At 43.7% G+C, this 21,866-nt stretch overlaps 2 protein-coding genes across 2 annotated transcripts in view; one reads left to right on the forward strand and one right to left on the reverse strand.

Annotated features, from left to right (window-relative positions):
* Window positions 1-12,361, forward strand: part of KNG1 (kininogen 1) — a 29,985-nt gene extending 17,624 nt beyond the window's left edge. The window contains exons 8-11 of the mRNA XM_078854309.1: window positions 268-440; window positions 6,270-6,377; window positions 7,516-7,599; window positions 10,970-12,361. Of these exons, the coding sequence (XP_078710435.1) occupies window positions 268-440; window positions 6,270-6,377; window positions 7,516-7,599; window positions 10,970-11,785 (1,181 nt within the window). The 3' untranslated portion in view covers window positions 11,786-12,361. The remainder of the gene's footprint in view (window positions 1-267; window positions 441-6,269; window positions 6,378-7,515; window positions 7,600-10,969) is intronic.
* The window catches only part of LOC144930874 (uncharacterized), a 126,304-nt gene that overhangs the window by 92,122 nt on the left and 12,316 nt on the right, over window positions 1-21,866 (reverse strand). The window lies entirely within an intron of this gene.

Here is a 21,866-nt window from a genome sequence, read left to right on the forward strand (position 1 = left end):
CTCTCATTTCCATGAGGAGCAGTGTAACGATCAAATGCACTGTCTGACCCTTGGCGCCTAAATTCTGCTTTCTCCAGAACACATAATTGATTGACAACACAAACATCTACCAAATCAAGCCCCAAAATATTTTAGGTCCCACCCTAACAGACTCAAACACAGCCATGCCTGGCAGAGATAAATTTCTCCCTCAATGGTTCGCCCTAGCCCAATGCACACTGAATCTTTTGTTCCTTAGATTTACCTGAAACCTGATGTTTCTTTCAGTTGCGGAAACTGTATCTCCTCACATTTCCATTTGTGCTGGCTGTCCAAGGCCCATCCCAACTAACAGTACAGAATTGGAGGAACCACTGAGGGCTACCCTGGAGAAGTATAATGCAGAGAGCAATGATGACTTCTATTATAAAGCTGAAGTAATATTATATGCCACAGTGCAGGTTGGGATTCTTCTTTCCTTTTCATGTTCAGTTTTATTTAAAACCACCTCTCCATATTTCGTAGAGATGGGCCAAGGATATGGTGATGACGGGGGTCAAGGCTGAATCAGGGTTAAGGTTTGAATTTGGGTTTGAAATCTTGGGAGCTGGTCTATCTGCTCAAGTGTTTATACCACTTGGGTCACCAGGGTATCTGAATGCCCGTTCTTGCAAATTTCAGCCATCTTAGGATGCATCCAAAAGGAACCCCCCCCCACCCCCGCCCAAAAATCCTTCAACATATTTTTTTTTGTCTGACCTGGACCCAAAACAATAGGGCTGGGTTCCGATTAAGGAATCTGATGTTTGTTACACCCAGAGGTGAAAGTAAGCCGGTACGCCCCGGTACAGCGTACCGGCAAGAGCCGGTTTGCCGTACCGGGACCGGCTTTCCCAGATGGCAATTTAAAGCCCTGGGGTAGTGGCAGTGGGGCTCAGGCAGGGATTTAAAGGGCCGGGGCGGTAGTGGCTGCTGGAGCCCCGAGCCCTTTAAATCCCCGCCTGAGCCCTGCTGCCCAAGCCCTGGGGTAGCGACGGCTGGAGCCCCGGAGCCCTTTAAATTCCCAACGGAGCCCAGCTGCTGCTACCCCAGGGCTCAGGCAGCAGGGCTCACGTGGGGATTTAAAGGGCTCGGGACTCCAGCAGTCACTACCACAGTGGAACCCCAGGCCCTTTAAAGCTCTGCCAGAGCCCCAGGTAGTGGTAGCAGCTGGGAGCCCCCAGGGGTTCTCAGTGATTTAAAGGGCCCGGGGCTCTGCTGCAGTAGTGGCAGCTGGAGCCCTGGGCCCTTTAAATCATCCCTGAGCCCCGGGGTTCCCAGCTGCCTCTGCAGCTGGCAGCTTGGGGGTGATTTAAAGGGCCCGGAGCTCCCAGCCACCACTACCACAGCTAGATTTAAAGGGCCTGGGGATTTAAGGCCCTGCCTCTTCCGGTTGAGGCCATGCCTATGGTTTAAGCCATGCCCCCTGCTCAGGACTCCGGCGTACCGGTAAGTCCTTTAATTTACTTTCACCCCTGGTTACACCCCTCTTCTTTACCAAACTTTTTGGCATCATTTCATACGACATCAGAAATAGAAAAGACCTATGAGTAAGATCATCCAGTCCATCCTCCAGGCTATCATTCTATACCATATATTCTCTGTTGTCTATCCTACAGTAGTTTTTAAAATCCCAAGCAATGGAGCCTTCACTGTTTTCCTTGGGAATCTGTTAACTTACATTCCCAGTAATGCTCCAGAGCAGTGGTGGGCAACCTGCAGCCCATGGGCCGCACACGTCCCATCAGGGTAATCTGCTGGGGGGCCACAAGACAGTGTTTACATTGACCGTCCGCAGGCAGGGCCGCCCGCAGCTCCCAGTGGCTGAGGTTTGCCATTCCCGGCCAACAGGAGCTGCAGGAACTAGGGCTGTTGATTAATCGCAGTTAACTTATGCAATTAACTCAAAAAAATTAATCATGATTAAAAAATTGCAATTAATCGCACTGTTAAACAATAGAATACCAACTGAAATGTATTAAATGTTTTGGATGTTTTTCTATATTGATTTCTATTACAACACAGAATACAAAGTGTACAGTGCTCACTTTATATTATTTTTATTACAAATATTTGTCCTGTAAAAATGATAAACAAAAGAAATAGTGTTTTTCAATTCCCTTCACACAAGTACTGTAGTGCAATCTCTTTATCATGAAAGTTTAACTTACTAATGTGGGGTTTTTTTGTTACATAACTGCACTCAAAAACAAAACAACGTAAAACGTTAGAGCCTACAAGTCCACTCAGTTCTACTTCTTGTTCAGCCAATTGCTAAGACAAACAAGTTTGTTTACATTTACGGGAGATAATGCTGCCTGCTTCTTATTTACAATGTCACCTGAAAGTGAGAACAGGCGTTCGCATGGCACTTTTGTAGCCGGCGTTGCAAGGTATTTGTGTGCCAGATGCGCTAAACATTCGTATACCTCTTCATGCTTCAGCCACCATTCCAGAGGACATGCGTCCATGCTGATGACACTTGTTAAAAAATAATGTGTTAATTCAATTTGTGACTGAACTCCTTGTGGGAGAATTGTATGTCTCCTGTTCTGTTTTACCCGCATTCTGCCACATATTTCATCTTATAGCAGTCTCGGATGATGACCTAGCACATGTGTTCGTTTTAAGAACACTTTCACTGCAGATTTGACAAAATGCAAAAAAGGTACCAGTGTGAGCTTTCTAAAAATAGCTACAGCACTCGACCCAAGGTTTAAGAATCTGAAGTGTCGTCCAAAATCTGAGCGGAATGAGGTGTGGAGCTTTCAGACGTCTTAAAAGAGCAACGCTCAGATGTGGAAACTACAGAACCCGAACCACCAAAAAAGAAAATCAACCTTCTGCTGGTGGCATCTGACTCAGATGATGAAAATGAACATGCATCAGTCTGCTCTACTTTAGATGGTTTTTGAGCGGAGCCTGTCATCAGTATGGACGCGTATGTCTCGGGATTGCGTTGAAGCATGAAGGGACACATGAATCTTTAACGCATCTGGCACGTAAATATCTTGCTACGTTGGCTACAACAGTGCCATGTGAACACCTGTTCTCACTTTCAGATGATGTAAACAAAAAGCGGGCAGCATTATCTCCTGCAAATGTAAACAAACTTGTTGTTTGAGCAACTGGCTGAAGTAGGACTGCGTGGACTTGTAGGCTCTAAACCAGGGGTAGGCAAACTTTTTGGCCCAAGGGCCACATCTGGGTATGCAAATTGTATGGTGGGCCATAAATGCTCACAAAATTGGGGTTGGGTGCGGGAGGGGCTGAGGGCTCTGGCTGGGGATGAAGGCTCTGGGGTGGGGCCAGAAATGAGGAGTTCAGGGTGCAGGAGGGGGCTCCGGGCTGGGGTGCGGTGCAGGGGGGAGGGGAATGAGGGCTCCAGCTGGAGGTGCAGGCTCTCGGGTGGGGCTGGGAATGAGAGGTTTGGGATGTAGGAAGGTGCTCCAGGCTGGGACCAAGGAGTTTGGAATGTGGGAGGAGGCTCTGGGCTGGGGCAGGAGATTGGGGCACGGAGGGGGGTGAAGGCTCCGGGTGGGGGTGCAGGCTCTTGGGTGGAGCTGGCGATGAGGGGTTTGGGGTGTAGGAGGGTGCTCCGTGCTGGGACTGAGTGGTTCCGAGGGTGGGAGCAGGATCAGCGCTGGGGCAGAGGGTTGGGGCGCAGGAGTGCAGACTCCAGATGGCACTTACCTCAAGCAGCTCCTGGAAGCAGCAGCATGTCTCCCATCTGGCTCCTACATGGAGCTGCGGCAAGGCGGCTCTGCAGTGCTGCCCCGTCTGCAGACGCCACTCCTACAGCTCCCACTGGCCACAGTTCCCAGCCAATGGGAGCTGCAGGGACGGCGCTTGGGGTGGGGACAGCGTGCAGAGCCCTCTGGCTACCTCTACGCATAAGAGCTGGATGCGGGACATGCCGCTGCTTCTGGGAGCCACGCAGATCCGCGGCACGTCACACGGAGCAACCCTGCTCCCTGGCTGGAGCGCGGCAAGCCCCAGACCTCACTCCCCAGGCGAAGCTCGAGGGCCTGATTAAATCGGCTGGCAGGCCAGATGTGGCCCAGGGGCCGTAGTTTGCCCACCCCTGCTCTAAAGTTTTACATTGTTTTATTTTTGAATGCAGGGGTTTTTTTGCACATAACTCTACATCAGTAAGTTCAACTTTCACAATAAAGAGATTGCACTTCAGTACTTGTATTAGGTGAATTGAAAAATACTATTTCTTTTGTTTTTTGCAGTTCAAATATTTGTAATAAAAATAAATATAAAGTGAGCACTGTACACTTTGTATTCTGTGTTGTAATTGAAATCAATATATTTGAAAATGTAGAAAACATCCAAAAATATTTATATCAGTGGTATTCTATTATTAACAGCACAATTAATTGTGCAATTAATCACAATTAATTTTTTTAATCACTTGACAGCCCTAGTTTACACATGGTATATGATTAAAACAAAACAATCCTCATTTTCTCCACTTCACCACAAATATCAGCCTCAATGCCCTGATTGTTTGGCTCTCCCTCACAAGTCTGTGTGCCTCCTCCACGTTGCCCCAGACACACGGTTCACCCTTCCTCAGCTGGTCTGAAAGGCCTCTATCCACTCTCTCCTCACTGACATGCTTCCTTATGGATCTGTTCCAGCACTCACTGAAGTCAATGGAAAGTCAGGTTTCAGAGGAACAGCCGTGTTAGTCTGTATTCGCAAAAAGAAAAGGAGGACTTGTGGCACCTTAGAGACTAACCAATTTATTTGAGCATGAGCTTTCGTGAGCTACAGCTCACTTCATCAGATGTTTACCGTGGAAACTGCAGCAGACTTTATATACACACAGAAATCATGAAACAATACCTCCTCCCACCCCACTGTCCTGCTGGTAATAGCTTATCTAAAGTGATCAACAGGTGGGCCATTTCCAGCACAAATCCAGGTTTTCTCACCCTCCACCCCCCCCACACAAATTCACTCTCCTGCTGGTGCTAGCCCATCCAAAGTGACAACTCTTTACATAATCAAGTCGGGCTATTTCCTGCATAGATCAAGGTTTTCTCACATCCCCCCCACCCCCATACACACACAAACTCACTCTCCTGCTGGTAATAGCTCATCTAAACTGACCATTCTCCAGGTTTAAATCCAAGTTAAACCAGAACATCTGGGGGGGGGGATGTTCTGGTTTAACTTGGATTTAAACCTGGAGAATGGTCAGTTTAGATGAGCTATTACCAGCAGGAGAGTGAGTTTGTGTGTGTATGGGGGTGGGGGGGATGTGAGAAAACCTTGATCTATGCAGGAAATAGCCCGACTTGATTATGTAAAGAGTTGTCACTTTGGATGGGCTAGCACCAGCAGGAGAGTGAATTTGTGTGGGGGGGGTGGAGGGTGAGAAAACCTGGATTTGTGCTGGAAATGGCCCACCTGTTGATCACTTTAGATAAGCTATTACCAGCAGGACAGTGGGGTGGGAGGAGGTATTGTTTCATGATTTCTGTGTGTATATAAAGTCTGCTGCAGTTTCCACGGTAAACATCTGATGAAGTGAGCTGTAGCTCACGAAAGCTCATGCTCAAATAAATTGGTTAGTCTCTAAGGTGCCACAAGTCCTCCTTTTCTTAATGGAAAGTCAGTTACCACAATGGGCACTGGCTCAGCCCCGCAGCCCACTTCTTCTGTGAAACCAACAAGAAATTAGCCAGCTAACAGATTTGTTAAATAATATCACTTGTAGCTCACCATGGCATGCACTAGCCTTGCAGAGCAATCCACGTTATCTTATTGATCTGTCCCTATTGTCTAGAAACCCCCGTGTTATATCATGAGTGAAATCAGTATATAAATAGTTTCAGGGAAGGAAACGTGGGTGAAATCTTGGCCCCATTGAAATCAATTACAAACTCCCACTGACTTTAGTGGAGCCAGAACTTCACCCCATATCTGTTGTTTCTACTGTGAGGTTCCTGCCACCCTTTTGGGTGTGGTAAAAAATACTACATAATAACAACAAATCAATTGTCCCAGGCACATTAATGAACCCTTACAGTTTAGCTCTTTAATGTGTTTGGCAAATAGTTTGGTTTTCACTGAGGTTATATTTAGCAGACTCTTCATTTTAACTCACCCAACTTCCCTTCCCTTATATTTGGCTCCCTACAAGTGGTGTTAAGTTTTTAGAGCACTGCCTTTTCTGTGAACCTCTTGTAATAAAAACACATTTAATGAGGAAAATCTTCTTACTGATTTTTCAGGTGGTTGCTGGAAAAAATTATAATATAACATTTAAAATTAGGAAGACAAACTGCTCAAAGACAGATGTCAAGAAGCTAAATGAAGATTGTGTGACTACAATAGACAGCGTAAGTGATTGGGATGCTGCAGACCATCAAGTCAGAGGGATGGCTCCAAATTAACCCAATTGAATTGCACCAGAGATGATCATGCTGTAAAAAACCCCCCACAAAAACAAAAATAACCCCCACCAAACCAGCAACCCAGATTTGGTGGTTTTATTAGACACCCTCAGTTGGCCTTTGCTACCACTAGACAGCCAGATCAATAAATGCTAATCATTCCTCAATAAACTGAGGGAGTTTTCTCTCCTAGCATTATCTTTACCTTTATCATGAGCTCTGTGTGTGACCCAAGATACTGCCAAAGACAGCAGAAAGAGTTGCTTTGGTGGAGTCACTCCAACTGCACAATCTGTCTGCTTAATGCAAAGCTAATTGGATAATTTGACCATTTTATGGGTTATGGAGTCAAAAAAGAAAGGTGGGGGAGGGTACTACCGGGGTGTGGGCAGGCTGATGTTGCTGGAGTGGAGTGCTCCTATGACTAGGGGCTGGCACACTTGGGGCAAAGGAAGGTAGGACCCCAGTTGGGGTCGAACAATGGGTTAGTGCTGCTGGAGAGAGCACTCCTAAGGTTGGGGAAGAGGGCCTGGTCAGGAGGATGGTGCTGATGAGACTGTTTGTAGCAGAGTGATGGTGGGTGGATCTCTCTCTCACACACACACACACACTCTCTCTCTCTCTCTCCCCCCTTCCCCACGCCACCTGGAAGAGCTCATTTCTGAGGGTTGAAAAATACTACAGCAAGGGGCAGTAAAGTCAGTTCCACCGAGGCACCCAGTAACAATGGCCACTTTTGAAATGTTTGACTTTAACCTCTCCGCACCTCAATTTCCCCATCTTAAATAGCTATAATGACATCAACATTTACCTACCCGTACGGGTGCTATGAGGATTACCTAGCTAATGCTTGTAAAGTACTTTGGAGATGAAAGTGCTGAGAATTAGCGTTATGAGTTGAACAGATAAGACAGATGGATTCCACAGATATTCACATAAAGCTCCAAATATAATAAGGTTTTTAAAAGGGTCACTAAAATTGTATAGCCTTATTCATACATCAGTCTGTTCTCCTGTTTGTGACATACTCTTGTTTTAAGAGCCCATGTTGGCTTTATTTATTTGTTTGTTTATTTGGTGACAGAAACCTTTGCTATGCACAGCACAAGTTTATGTGATACCCTGGACAAAGACAATACACCCCAAGGTTAGCTGCACCGAAGAGGAGGTACGAATTCTCAATAAATATATTATTTCATTTCAGATTACTTACAACGCTAGACGCAAAATTTGTAGTGGGGAAATATTTATATCCCTTTATCTGTCTCCCAGAACATCCAGTTCTCAGATTAGCTCATATTTTTATCCTCAGATTAGCTCATATCTTGTATTTTTAAAGAAAGGGAAATGGTCACTTTTAATCATCTTAGTAATGTAACCATTCCTCTCGCCCTCTGACCTCAGTGACCTAGGCTGAGCTAATGCAATGCTTGAGATGAGATGCTGGGCTAAGTAAGGATACATTTACATTGCATCTAGAAGCAAGCCTCGCAGCCCAAGTCACAATTTCAAAGCACTGTCTACACAGATATTATTTTCAACGCAGTAGCAGGAGTCCTAACATGAGCCTGTGGTCCTGGATTGGGGAGCTCACTTCCAGATGCAGTTTAGACATACACTAAACTGCAGAAGGTGCAGAATAAGAGAGCAACATTACCATGAGTATAGAGACTATTCTGCCTGCCTGATGATTGGTTCTTTGCAGGATCTGTCATGCTCAATTCTGTGAGATGCTGAGCACCATCAATCCCCATAGATGTCTATGTTGATTGTAAAAAGAAAAGGAGTACTTGCGGTACCTTAGAGACTAACAAATTTATTTGAGCATAAGCTTTCATGAGCTACAGCTCACTTCATCGGATGGATTCAGTGGAAAATACAGTGGGGAGATTTATAGACACAGAGAACATGAAACAATGGGTGTTACTATACACACTGTAAGGAGAGTGATCACTTAAGATGAGCTACTACCAGCAGGAGAGCGGGGGGGAAGGGGGAGAAAACCATTTGTAGTGATAGTCAAGGTGGGCCATTTCCAACAGTTGACAAGAACATCTGAGGAATGGGGGGGGGGGCGCAGAAGAAACATGGGGAAATAGTTTTACTTTGTGTAATGACCCATCCACTCCCAATCTATTCAAGCCTAAGTTAATTGTATCCAGTTTGCAAATTAATTCCAATTCAGCAGTCTCTCATTGGAGTCTGTTTTTGAAGTCTTTTTGTTGTAATATTGCGACTTTTAGGTCTGTAATCGCGTGACCAGAGAGACTGAAGTGTTCTCCGACTGGTTTATGAATGTTATAATTCTTGACATCTGATTTGTGTCCATTTATTCTTTTACGTAGAGACTGTCCAGTTTGACCAATGTACATGGCAGACGGGCATTGCTGGCACATGATGGCATATATCACATTGGTAGATGTGCAGGTGAACGAGCCTCTGATAGTGTGGCTGATGTGATTAAGCCATACGATGGTGTCCCTTGAATAGATATGTGGACACAGTTGGCAACAGGCTTTGTTGCAAGGATAGGTTTCTGGGTGAGTGGTTCTGTTGTGTGGTATGTGGTTGCTGGTGAGTATTTGCTTCAGGTTGGGGGGGCTGTCTGTAAGCAAGGACTGGCCTGTCTCCCAAGATCTGAGAGAGTGATGGGTCATCCTTCAGGATAGGTTGTAGATCCTTGATGATGCGTTGGAGACGTTTTAGTTGGGGGCTGAAGGTGATGGCTAATGGTGTTCTGTTATTTTCTTTGTTGGGCCTGTCCTGGACTTCTGACTTCTGGATACCCTTCTGGGTCTGTCAATCTGTTTCTTCACTTCAGCAGGTGGGTATTGTAGTTGTAAGAATGCTTGATAGAGATCTTGTAGGTGTTTGTCTCTGTCTGAGGGGTTGGAGCAAATGCGGTTGTATTGTAGAGCTTGGTTGTAGACAATGGATTGTGTGGTGTGATCTGGGTGAAAGCTGGAGGCACGTAGGTAGGAATAGCGGTCAGTAGGTTTCCGGTATAGGGTGGTGTTTATGTGACCATCGCTTATTAGCACCGTAGTGTCCAGGAAGTGGATCTCTTGTGTGGACTGGTCCAGGCTGAGGTTGATGGTGGGACGGAAATTGTTGAAATCATGGTGGAATTCCTCAAGGGCTTCTTTTCCATGGGTCCAGATGATGAAGATGTCATCAATATAGCGCAAGTAGAGTATGGGCATTAGGGGACGAGAGCTGAGGAAGCATTGTTCTAAGTCAGCCATAAAAATGTTGGCATACTGTGGGGCCGTGCGGGTACCCATAGCAGTGCCGTTGGTTTGAAGGTATACATTGTCCCGAAATGTGAAATAGTTATGGGTGAGGACAAAGTCACAAAGTTCAGCCACCAGGTTAGCCGTGACATTATCGGGGATACTGTTCCTGACGGCTTGTAGTCCATCTTTTTGTGGAGTGTTGGTGTAGAGGGCTTCTACATCCATAGTGGCCAGGATGGTGTTTTCAGGAAGATCACTGATGGATTGTAGTTTCCTCAGGAAGTCAGTGGTGCCTTTTTGATTATGATGTCAGAGTTGTTTCTGAGGCTGTGGATGGCATTGTGTTCTGCACGGCTGAGGTTATGGGGCAAGTGATGCTGCTTTTCCACAATTTCAGCCCGTGCATGTCGGCGGAAGCATTCTATGTGGAAGTCCAGTCTGTTGTTTCGACCTTCAGGAGGAGTCCACCCAGAATCCTTCTTTTTGTAGTGTTGATTGTGTTTGCAAACTGGGGGCGGGGGGAGGGAGGAATTACCATTTTGGGGACATAAACAAATCTCCACAATATCTGCTGATCTTTGCACATTAGTAGGGCAGCAGGTATCAGTCCAGATCCCCTTTTGCCTGGCAGGATGGGCCTGGATTTGTAGATTTGGTTTTCAGGAGACATTTCCATCAGATCCTCCTCCTCCTCCCCATCCAACCATTATCCAGCCCTGTATCTGTGTCAGAGCATGGTGGTCTCAGAGAAAGGATATAAAAATAAACTTCTGGAATTTGGGTCATCGTATTTGTTCTGTATTGACTGCAGAGGTCCTCTCCAGCTAGGTCTACACTGCAGATCATATTATACTGGCTTCACCATAAACTTCCCTGAACAATGGTTGAATGCTGTACTATTCCATCCTAAAGGTGGCTGGATTTCAGTGATGGGTGAAGTGTTTTATTTAGCTAGAATTTCTAAAACACTATGAAGTGTTGTTATTATCACCCTTATAAATACACATGACTATCTAGCTTAGTTCACAAGATCTGTTAACAACATATTTTTGTTTATTGACTCACATTTACACATCATCTGCAATTTGCTAGTTCTCAAATATTTGAAACTAAGGCAGGCAGTCAACAAAGTACCCCCCTCCCCCACCACCTTCTTTTTAAGCACTATTTTAAAAAAAATTTGGCAAGAGATGTCTACCTCTTACATTGCAACCACAAGCAGAATTGTTCCAAATGGTGTACTATGTGTAGATAATAATATTATTGCAATATATTCGTCTAATATCTCCTGTTCCTTTTTAGAATCTACTGATGAGAAGGCCTCCAGGCTTTACTCCTTTCCGATCTCTAGCTGTGGAAGCTAAAACTATTCAATACACACCCCAAATTAAAAATGAAAAGGGACCTAGAGAAGGACAAGGCCCTGGCAAAGGGCCAGGAAAAGATATTAGGCATGAACCAGCACATAAACAGGGGCACAGACATGATATTGGGCATGGACCAGAACATGATCATAGACGTGGACATGAGGATGAACATGGGCACAGACATGATATTGAACATGGACCAGAACATGAACACAGGTGCAGACATGATATTGGGTGTGGATCAGAACATGAGGATAGACATGGACATGGGCACGGAAAACATAAGGATAAGCAAAAGAAGATAAAGGACAAATGTAAACATTCAACAGAAGAGTCTTCTGAAGAATCCCATGACAAGGTCACTAACCAAAAGGAAACGCTGATAGCTGTAGTAGCTGAAATACAATCTCATAAGCCTGATCTGGTAGAGCTAGATGTGCTGCCTAGTACTCTAACAGATGGTTTTACTGAGATCCCTGATCTCCCTGCAGAACCAGACAGCCCTGGAATTATTCCTGATATTCCTTTATTTGGTGGGTTGCCAGATCTCCCAGAACCATCTGTCCCAAAGTGTCCTGGAAAGCCATGGAAACCAATCACAGACCTCTCAACTACTACTAACAAACCTAAAGTACTGACAAATGAGGATCTTTTACCTCATCTATCTGAAGACACGAACCCACAGACAGAAAAATACACACTACCCCCCCAGGACTTGGATGATTTTAACCTCATGGATTCTCTACTGTAATTCAGACAGTTTATGGTCCATTTTTTTAGGCAACAAACAGAAAATCATAAAAATTATTTTCTTTAGAAACGTGTAAAATTGTAGAGCAGTGGTTCTCATCTTGTTAGCTATGATACTTAAGAGGGCCACCAGCAGTTTTCTGGAGGAATTGAGAGCATGAGCCAATTCTCTGTGCCTGACTCTCCCCTTACAAAGGTGTAGATCAGGAGTAACTCCATTGAAATCAATGAGTTATACTGGCATAGAAAAAGTGTAAGTGAGAGGAAAGTCAGGCCACTTTTCTCTAGTTTCCTGCTGAAGTAGATTTATTCAGTTACTTGCAACTCATCATCCTCACCTCAGATGTCAGAAACACACTAGGTACCACTGCACAGATTCCATCACACCATGTTTGAAACGTCGTGGGAACCGGTTCAAAAAATTCTGGGAGTCATCTGAGGAAACCCTGTCAAATGAAGCTTGAAAAGAAGGCACAGTATGAAACAGGGTGAGAATCCCTTCCTTAGAGGTTTAAAACCATATTTTTCATCTCTGCAGGACTGACACATTTTTGGAGAATACAAAATAACAAAATAAAAGGAAAATGTATGACTTGTTAATTTCTTTACTCCAATTAACATTTCTGCCAGTACTTCACTTAGCAGGTTCTCTTCTTGGAAGAGATGGTAGAGGGCAGCTCAGAGAATCCAGTTCTCACTGGTGCAGGTTCCTACTAGAATAAATTTTCAAAGCTACATAACTATTTTCGGTATAGAAAATATTAACTATTCTATATGGAACTGCCACTGCAACTGAGAGACTTTCATGTGGCAAAGGTGCTCAGACACTTTAGGTCTGGTAACAGTAATATAGGTAGGGCCCTACCAAATTCACATCCATGAAAAACACATCACGGACTGTGAAATCTGATCTCCCTCTATGAAATCTGATCTTTTATATGCTTTTAGCCTATATTGTACAGATTTCTCTGGGGAGACTAGCATTTCTCAAATTGGGGGTCCTGACCCAAAAGGGAGTTGCAGGGAAGTGGCACAGTTATTTTAGGGGGGTCACAGTATTGCCACCCTTACTTCTGCACTGCCTTCAGAGCTGGGCGGCCGGAGAGCGGTGGCTGCAGACTAAGAGTCCAGCTCTGAAGGTTGCAGCAGAGAAGTAGAGGTGGCAGTACCATACCATGCCATCTTTACGTCTGCGCTGCCGCTGGCAATGGCCGTGCCTTCAGAGCTGGGCTCCCAGCCAGCAGCTGCTGCTCTCCAGCTGCCCAGCTCTGAAGGCACCCCCACCCCCACCAGCAGCGCAGAAGTAAGTGGAGCAGTACTGCAACCCCCCCGCCCCCCTCCCCCCGCCACAATAATCTTGTGACCTCCCACCCCAACAACAACTTCTCGGGTCAGGACCCCTACAATTACAATACTGTGAAAATTCATTTTTAAATATCTGAAATCATGAAATTTATGATTTTTAAAATCCTATCACCGTGAAATTGACCAAAATGGACTGTTAATTTGGTAGGGCCCTAATTAGAGGCGACAAGTCTATAATTAAGGCTGTCTGACACTTTCCACTATAAAATACTGTTTTCTGTTGCTTATAACTCTTCCAAATGTAAATTGTTCAGGCTGATATTTTCCATGCTGGGTGTCTGTCAAAAGCTATTTTTTTTATTTTATTTATTTTGAAAGTTTCAGCTAAAATGGTTCAGCCATTTTGGAGAACGAGGTTAGGGAAAAATACATTGTTTTGCCCATGTTTTAAAAAAAAACAACCTATTACAACCGTTTTGCTGGAAAGCTCTAGAACCTTAGTGCTTTGGAACAAAGACTTAAAAATTGACAGGGATTGGGGGGGACGGGTCACGCTGGTGTCAAAAATGTGTCTTTTGCCATGCCCATGAAAATCCAACCAAATTTGGCCAAGTTATAAGCCTCTGAAAAATCGCAAATGGCACATACTCGGAAGAGGTTTGTTAGCATTTGGCAATGAAATTCTCTGAAGATTCCATCTGGACTATTCATGCTCCAGCCCAGGTTTTCATGAGTTGAGATGGACTTTCCCTACAGTTGTGCCTCCTGGCTGCCAGGGCCACTGTGGAACTAGCACCAGAACTGCTATCAGGGAGAATGTCTCTCCTGTGTTCACAATTTTCCTGCAACTGACCCCCAAGCAGCAAGGAAGAGGACCAGGAGGAAGCACCCTGACTGGAGTGCAGGGGGATGGGATGTGTGTGGAAGAGATACAGGGTGCGGGGAGAGATGCAGGAGCTTGGTGGGAGGAAAGAGAATCGGAGCCTGGAGAAGAAGGGCTGTAGGAGCTGAGGGGGATCAGAACAGGAGTGGGGGAATATAGGCAGAGAATGAGGATGGGCCAGGAGCAGAGGAAAGAGAACAGGGACAGGATTCGGGCAGGGGAAAATAGAAGCAGAGTGGGAAGACAGGGGCAGGAGTTGGGTGGGGTCACTAGCAAGAGCAAGGGGGGATAGCAGTAGGGGAGAAGAAAGGGGTAAGAATTGGGGTTGGGGGTGAAATAGGAGTAAAAGGGCACAGGGATGTTATATTCCAAAAATGTAAAAAAAAAGTTTCATCATTATCAAAATACTTTGTTTCAATTTTTTTTGCCCCAAAATGAAATTGTCAAAATTGACATTCCTTGCAAAGTTTTGAATGAGGGGAAATGGCAGTTGCCAACAGAACAACATTCCATCTGAAAATTTTTGATCAGCTCTATTTCTGACTAAAGTGGTGATAGGCTCTATGGAATTACAAGCTATTATTATTGAGTTATGCTTGGTAAAACTGTACATATATATATGACAAAGGAGAAGACCTAATGCCTGAGCAAGTACATCTCTAGCTTGGCCAGTAGATGGCAGTTTTTCTGAATTGATTTGACAATTTCCTGTTTAGTAGGACTTTCTGGTTACAGGTAAAAAGCCGGGAAGCTTAGCACTCAGGACTGTCTTCTGTGCCAGTGTGTTATCAGCATGTGTTTATGCAGATAAACACACCACATCTATGCACCTCCTTTTTTTATTGCTGAATCTCTTTCAGCACGCAAAGAAAGCTTGCCCAATTATTATGTACAAAATGCCACACTATAAGTTTCAGAGTAGCAGCCGTGTTAGTCTGTATCCGCAAAAAGAACAGGAGGACTTGTGGCACCTTAGAGACTAACGAATTTATTTGAGCATGAGCTTTCGTGGGCAGCCCCACAAGTACTCCTGTTCCTTTTGCACACTGTAAGTGTACATGTCATTTTATAACTATAAAATTAAGACATACTCCCTGCACCAGAAAGCTTACATTCTGATTTCTACAGAAATCCAGAGATGGGACTTTTGAGTGTAAGGGCTGTTGAACTGTCTCCTCGGTCTGAGAAGCTATACTCTGATTGGTAATTGCATTGGAGGGATCATGACATCAGAGGGACAACATCACATGATTCCACGCAAAGAGGAATCATAGAATCAAACATGTATTCCAGTCATCCATTCAAGAATGAGAAACTCAGCTGGATGCCAGCTCCTGATTCAGGAGTCGCAGCCATGAGTGCAAAGTGGGTTTTTAAAAGGTAGGGTGACCAGACAGCAAATGTGAAAAATAGGGATGGGGAGGGGGGTAATAGGAGCCTATATAAGAAGAAGACCCAAAAATCGGGACTGTCCCTACAAAATCAGGACACCTGGTCACCCTATTAAAAGGTGCCAAATCACAATTACATTTTACCTCTACTGCACTATAGACAGGGGCCGCCCTGCAGTTACTAGCGCTCAGGTTTCTCAGTTACTCTTACAAAACACTGAAAGATCTGATATTTTTATTCCAGAGTCTGGTTACACATGTGGACCACATACAATAAAACCCTGAATTCTATTCCTCATGCAAAACCGTACAAGGATGAATCAGCCCCTGCAATCTCAATTACAGTACACAGAATGTTTGCTTAAAGGGAAGTTGTTCTATTAAAAACTGACTTCACTACAAGATGATTCTACCGCATACTAAAATAAAAGAGGAAGGCTGCTGTAAGCAGGAAAAAGTGAGGGTTTTCCTAATTAGATAAGGCATGTTGTCACAATGAGTACTGATGTTAATGCTGCTACTGTGCTGGTCTCAGTCTGCTGCTCAGTGAAATACTGTACACAAACTTCAAAGTAAGGCCACCCTTATGAATTATGGGGAGATGGATATGAGTTGCCCCACACTGTAGATCTGCTGCCTGTCATGGAGGCTTGGCACTGATTATTCTACCTCTGTTTTCATTCTAAATCAGAAGCTAGCCTGCAAGTTGACAGACGGGCATTAAATTACTGGGCCCTCGAAAGCGCAGAGTGCTTACTTTGTATATAAGCCTAGCTTTGGTTCAAAGTGACTCCCAGCATATCAGAACCGTTCGAAGAGACAGGATCTGTGCCAAAGAAGTGTACTTGCCTCATGACTCGAAGAACTGACAACCAAAACAACTTTCTTTTGTGAAAAGTTGCTGTAAAGGATTCAACAAGCGATGCTACATGTTCCACCAGATGCACTTACTTCTGGAGCCCGAAGGAAACCACTCAGCTGTCAAACACTACCCCACGTTGGAATGGAAACCACACATACAAAGCAAAAAATGTAGACAGTGAACATACAAAGCTGGCTAAGAGACTGGGATAGAGGGACACCTTTCTATCTGCCTTTACCCCAGAGAGGACTTTTTTAAAATGCGGTGCTCAGATTACTATAAGATCAACTGTCAGGGTTGATTCAAGTTTACTAATGGCTTCAAGGAGGAGTGTAAGCAATAATCAGTAGAACAGTGACAGCAATAACACATTTAAACAAACAATTTGGCTAATGTAGCCAAACTCTGTAGCTCACGAGCTTGAAAAAAATAGTCAGACACATACAAAGAAATTTAAATGGAGATGAACACTCGTCTTATTTTGATCCCTGCGTGCCAGCAGAAATATATTTCTTGCCACTCACTTTCAATGAAAGAGATTTATTTGTAAAATGTCACAGCGAGCAGCAAATCTTCTGTAGCTGGATTCCCCTCCACCCACACATACCAGCAGCTCCACTAGTTGGGTATTAGCTAAAACAAACAAAAACAGGATATATTAGAATATGCCCCCATTCCCTAGAAATGCATACAGTATCTGCTACCCTAGTGCTTGCCTCATAAAACAACTGGGTTACAGAATGTGTCTAGGGATAACACAAACTGGGTCACTTTAGCAATCATAAAACCGTTCAACTAAAATATCTTGTTCGGGCACTGGGGGCCTTTCAAATGAAGGTATGATTGTAGCTCAGGTAGGCATGCCCGCGCTAGTTTTAATTTATTTAGCTAGCATCAGTAAGAGCAGTAGTGCAGGCATGGCAGCATGGGCTTCAGCACAGGCAAGCAACCAGAGTGCATACGCAGCACCCAGGCAGGCTTGTACTTGGGCACCTAACTCATACTAATCCCACTTGACCCCCTGGGTACATACTCGGGTGGCTAGCCTGAGCTACCGCAGTCATGCTACTATCTTTTAGTTCAAGCAGAACTAGCGCATGCATGTCTACTCAGCTGGGAATTACACCTCCCAGCTGCAGTGTAGACATACCCTTACAGCAGCTTCCCAAAGCTGCCAACTGACTGATCTACAGGCCAGAATGGCTGGAATGCACAGTGCTCTGCTCACTCCCTCTCTGACCCCAGCAGAAACAGGAGGTCCCATTGATGACTGAGGGGAAGGAGATCAGCGCTAAAGGCAGTCCTCGGGCGCAGACTGGTAGAAAAGGAGGTCCTAGAAGGAGAGGACCTGAGACAACAGCAAATTATCATCTGATTCCTCCTGCCTTGGCCACACTTTTGGTATGCCACATGCCACTACACTCAGGGTGGCTTGGGGAATTGGTACACTGGAAATATTCTATTAGGTCTGCTTTTACCATCTTTAAGGCCCCATTAAGCCCCATTAAGCCACCAGGGCAACATACACTGGCTTTAGCAAGGGACAGACCTGGCTTCCTATCATATAGGGTCTGTTGCATATGGCTAAATCTGCCTGCAATGGATCTCTGATGGAGTGGAGAACCAGTGAGAGCCCAGGGGAGATGAGGAGAGCAAAGAACTGCTAGATATGACAGAGAGGCTAAGCAGATGTGGAGAATTCAACAAAAGCCGCTTATGAAAGGCTCATTGAGGACTCTACACTGCAAGCCTCAACCACTTTGCAGAATTCCACTCTGCAAGTCTGAAGCCACTTCTTGACTCTCGACAACTGACAAAAGTGTTTTTGAGTACTCACCAATATTTAGCAGTGACATGTATCTAATCTTGGGCATTTCCGGACACCGATCCATCATAACAATTGTATTATAAATTGCGTCCACCCTTCTTAGGGAGGCACTCAGGGTGCTGAACATTTAATAGCCATAATAGTAAACAACAATTAAACCATCTTTATACACACAGCACTGATGTGTCCAACATTATATTGGGTATTTAGCATTACTTTTTCTCGTTGCCAATCCACCATACTGAATATCTTTCATAGTTGCCTTTGCTCATTAGGATAATATTTATAGTACAGCAGTGTCAAATGGTAATTATCTCAGAAGCAGCCGCAAACAGTTTCTAAATGATAAAGTAGCAACTCTTCTAAGTTCTCCCTCCTTCCTTTGCAGTGTCTCCTCCAGAGAGCAGGGGGGGGTGCTTCCTTGTCACTCTTGCCACCCTAAGCAGTTAAAATAGTTTTTTTTTCTTTTGCACCAGCATTTCTGCCTCACAAAAAATGAAACTGAATGACCTTTTTTAGACAGCAAGGACACCGACTTGCTCTCTACCCCTCCCCCAGTCTTTGCTGTGCCCTCTTTTTACCTTCAGTGGCAGAGGAAATCCATGCTGCAGTTTTTTTCTTGAGCAGCAGCAGCAGTTCTATGGCAACAGCAACTTGGAGGCAGTGATCCCTTGCATCTCTCACTTTCAGTTCCTTCAGTCAGCATACAGAGGCATGATTCGTTTGCACAGTATGTTAGCAAATACAATTTCAATGTACATTTTGCAAGTGAATTTGTTCTTTAGGATTGCCAAGATGTGTTTCCCAGCTAGCTAAATGTTGTTCTCACTAATGAAAGGCATTAGAGGAAATCAGAAAATTCCTTTAATGTATTTAGAATAAACCATTTATAACCATCTTCATCTGTGTTACATACTGAGCTCTCCCAGATTTAGTCATACATTTATGAAAAAGAAATTCTATCAGTTTTGGGTCCATAGCCAAAAGATAAAATATCATGTCCAAGTGAGGTACTGAAAGAGTTTTAAATATTGTGTGCATATACTGAATGAGTCTTTATTCACCACGACACCTATATGAGATCAGTGATTTAGTTGTGAAATTCCTGGAGGAAGAGAAGGTGAAAAGCCACACAAAGGTCTTGCAGTTTCAGACCAAGGTAAATTGTGCATCAGAGTATATTTGGAAATAATAATACAAGCTACAGAACATTACTTAGCAGAGAAATGAAATATTCCCTGACTGGGAGGCTACTGAACATCTACAGCCAGGAAACAGATTGGTTAGAAAGGGACATTTCCCAGGTTCCCCCACTTACAAATTAATCAAAAATGGGGTGCAAATAAATGCCAGATATGATAGCAAAAAAATCACTATATGAGACTCAAACACACATCACTAGAGGCTTTTAAAGGAAGCATTGTGACACACAGGAGATAAAGTAATTAATACATTTCTATAGTCCAATATGAATTGTCATTTCTGGTTCCTGCTGTGTAAGGAACAAAGGCTACTGGTTACTGCTGACGACTGGGACATGTTGTGCTAAAGTGCATGTCCGGGGTTAGCGCTAACGATTGCCACTGTAACAACTTGCTAACGCCCTAATTTGCTGCACCACTCCAAGTATTTTGTGCAAAAAGTTCTGCACACTATGAGACTATACCCTCTGATCTGCATAGCAGCATATGAGGTTTGAGAGACTGCGTGGTTTTTTTCAGTTTTGTTTTCCTGGCTTCAAAGAAATATTTGGCATATGACTATATTAAAACTCTCAGCAAAAAGCTTCACATTATTGGATGATGAGTGTGGTCCAAAACTGAGCCATCAGAGCAGTTTATTATTTGACTTATGCTGTGCTCTTATGCTATATTTTGGTAATTAGTTTGTGAAACCGTCATCTGAATCATTTACAACAAACAAACACTGTTGTGTCCAAACAGTAGCTTTTTTCACAACACAACTCTATGACAACTATGTTCGTGCATCTACACTTACCAAACTGCTGAATCTGTATTAGTGCATTCTGGGAAAATCTGGGGCGCTATTACATAGTACCTGAGCTACAGATAGAGGGCCTGATTCTCCACTGCCTTGCACCTCATGTAATCATTTACACCTATTTGTTCGGGGACAGTCAGGACCACTGTGCCCAAAGGCCATGAACATAGTGTGGCACAAGTAGCACTCTAGAAAGTCCTACTGCGAGGACAGCTGGAAAGGAGGATTGGTCCCCAAAGGCATCTCTTGGCAGCCCTAATTACACTTCAAAAAACACCACATAAACCTACACCAGAAAGTTACATGAAGACAACTACTGAAAGCCTGGGAGAAACACTCTTAGTTCTGTGGACATGTTTACCACCACCTATGCCACTAACTGGTTAAAAAGATGTAATACAGACAGAGCCTAGATAGCATCTTTCATTCAAAGATCTCAAAGAGTTTTTATAAACATCAGATAATTAAGCCTCACAACGTCCCCTATTAATTGTTATTTGTTAATATTTAGATTGTGGTAGTACCTAAAGGCCCCACTCAGAACGGGGTGCTTCATTGGGCCAGACAGTGTAAGAATACACACATAAAAACATGATTTCTGTCCTGAACTGCTCACAATCTAAGAAATCCCTGTGAAGCAGAAAAGGATTGATATTCCTATTTTATAAACCAGGTGAAACTGAGGTGCAGAGAGTTGAAATTACTCACCTGTAGTCTCCTAGTGAGTCTGTAACAGTGCCTGGAATAGAATTCAGGAGTTCTGATCCTCAGTCACCTGCTTTATCTACTACCTCACATTTTGTTAGAAAAATAAAGGCTCAACAGAAAACTTTGATCCTGTAGAAATGTAGGTTAGCCCTGATAATGGTGCATGTTTTGGCTCTGAATATACAGTTTGTTTACAGTTAATGATGCAGTGATCTGTCTTTGTTGTTAACATTTACTCATTGTGACAGGTCGTATAAACTCTGCAGTATACTCAGTGAGGGAAGTGAAATTGTCCTTCTAGAGGCTGGAAACTTTTGCTACACTTGGCTGACACATGAAGGACAAAACAAGCAAAGAATGCTTGCAATCCAGAGAGATGAATACCTTGTGTCATTTCTTTTCTGCCGGTTTTAAAGCTAATTTTTTTATGTTCTGACAATAAAAGTCTGGAAAGACATTTAAACCCTGAACTTTTCTATGCTGTGTTTTACCCGCTGATAAAGAGCTAGCCAGTTGTTCCTTTCAGCCTGACAGCAGTCTGATTAACCACTCACACTTACGTTGTTACTTATATAGCACCATAGTTAGTGAGATACTTTTCAGAGTAGCAGCCGTGTTAGTCTGTATTGGCACAAAAAAAAAGGAGTACTTGTGGAACCTTAGAGACTAACAAATTTATTTGAGCATAGCTTTTGTGAGCTACAGCTCACTTCATTGGATGCATTCAGTGGACACTTTTATTCTTTTATGGTGTAAATATATATTACTTTAAGAGCACACTCTATTTTAAAGATTTGATTTCATAATTAATATTGGGTATATAACCTACTATAACCAGAAGTCACACAAGACATTAAACTTCATAATATACAGAAATGTAACAAGATTTCATTTCTTCACTCAATAGTTGCCGTCAATTTTGTGTCTATAGAGTCTTGTGCTCAAATAAATTGGTTAGTCTCTAAGGTGCCACAAGTCCTCCTGTTCTTTTTGCGAATACAGACTAACACGGCTGCTACTCTGAAACATGTAAATTATTATAATTCTAATTACCAATGAACAATCAGTAGATTTCACCATTAGTAGGACAGAGTTGCATGGCTG

This window comes from Lepidochelys kempii, chromosome 9 (assembly GCF_965140285.1).
Source record: "Lepidochelys kempii isolate rLepKem1 chromosome 9, rLepKem1.hap1, whole genome shotgun sequence".
Taxonomy (NCBI): domain Eukaryota; kingdom Metazoa; phylum Chordata; order Testudines; family Cheloniidae; genus Lepidochelys; species Lepidochelys kempii.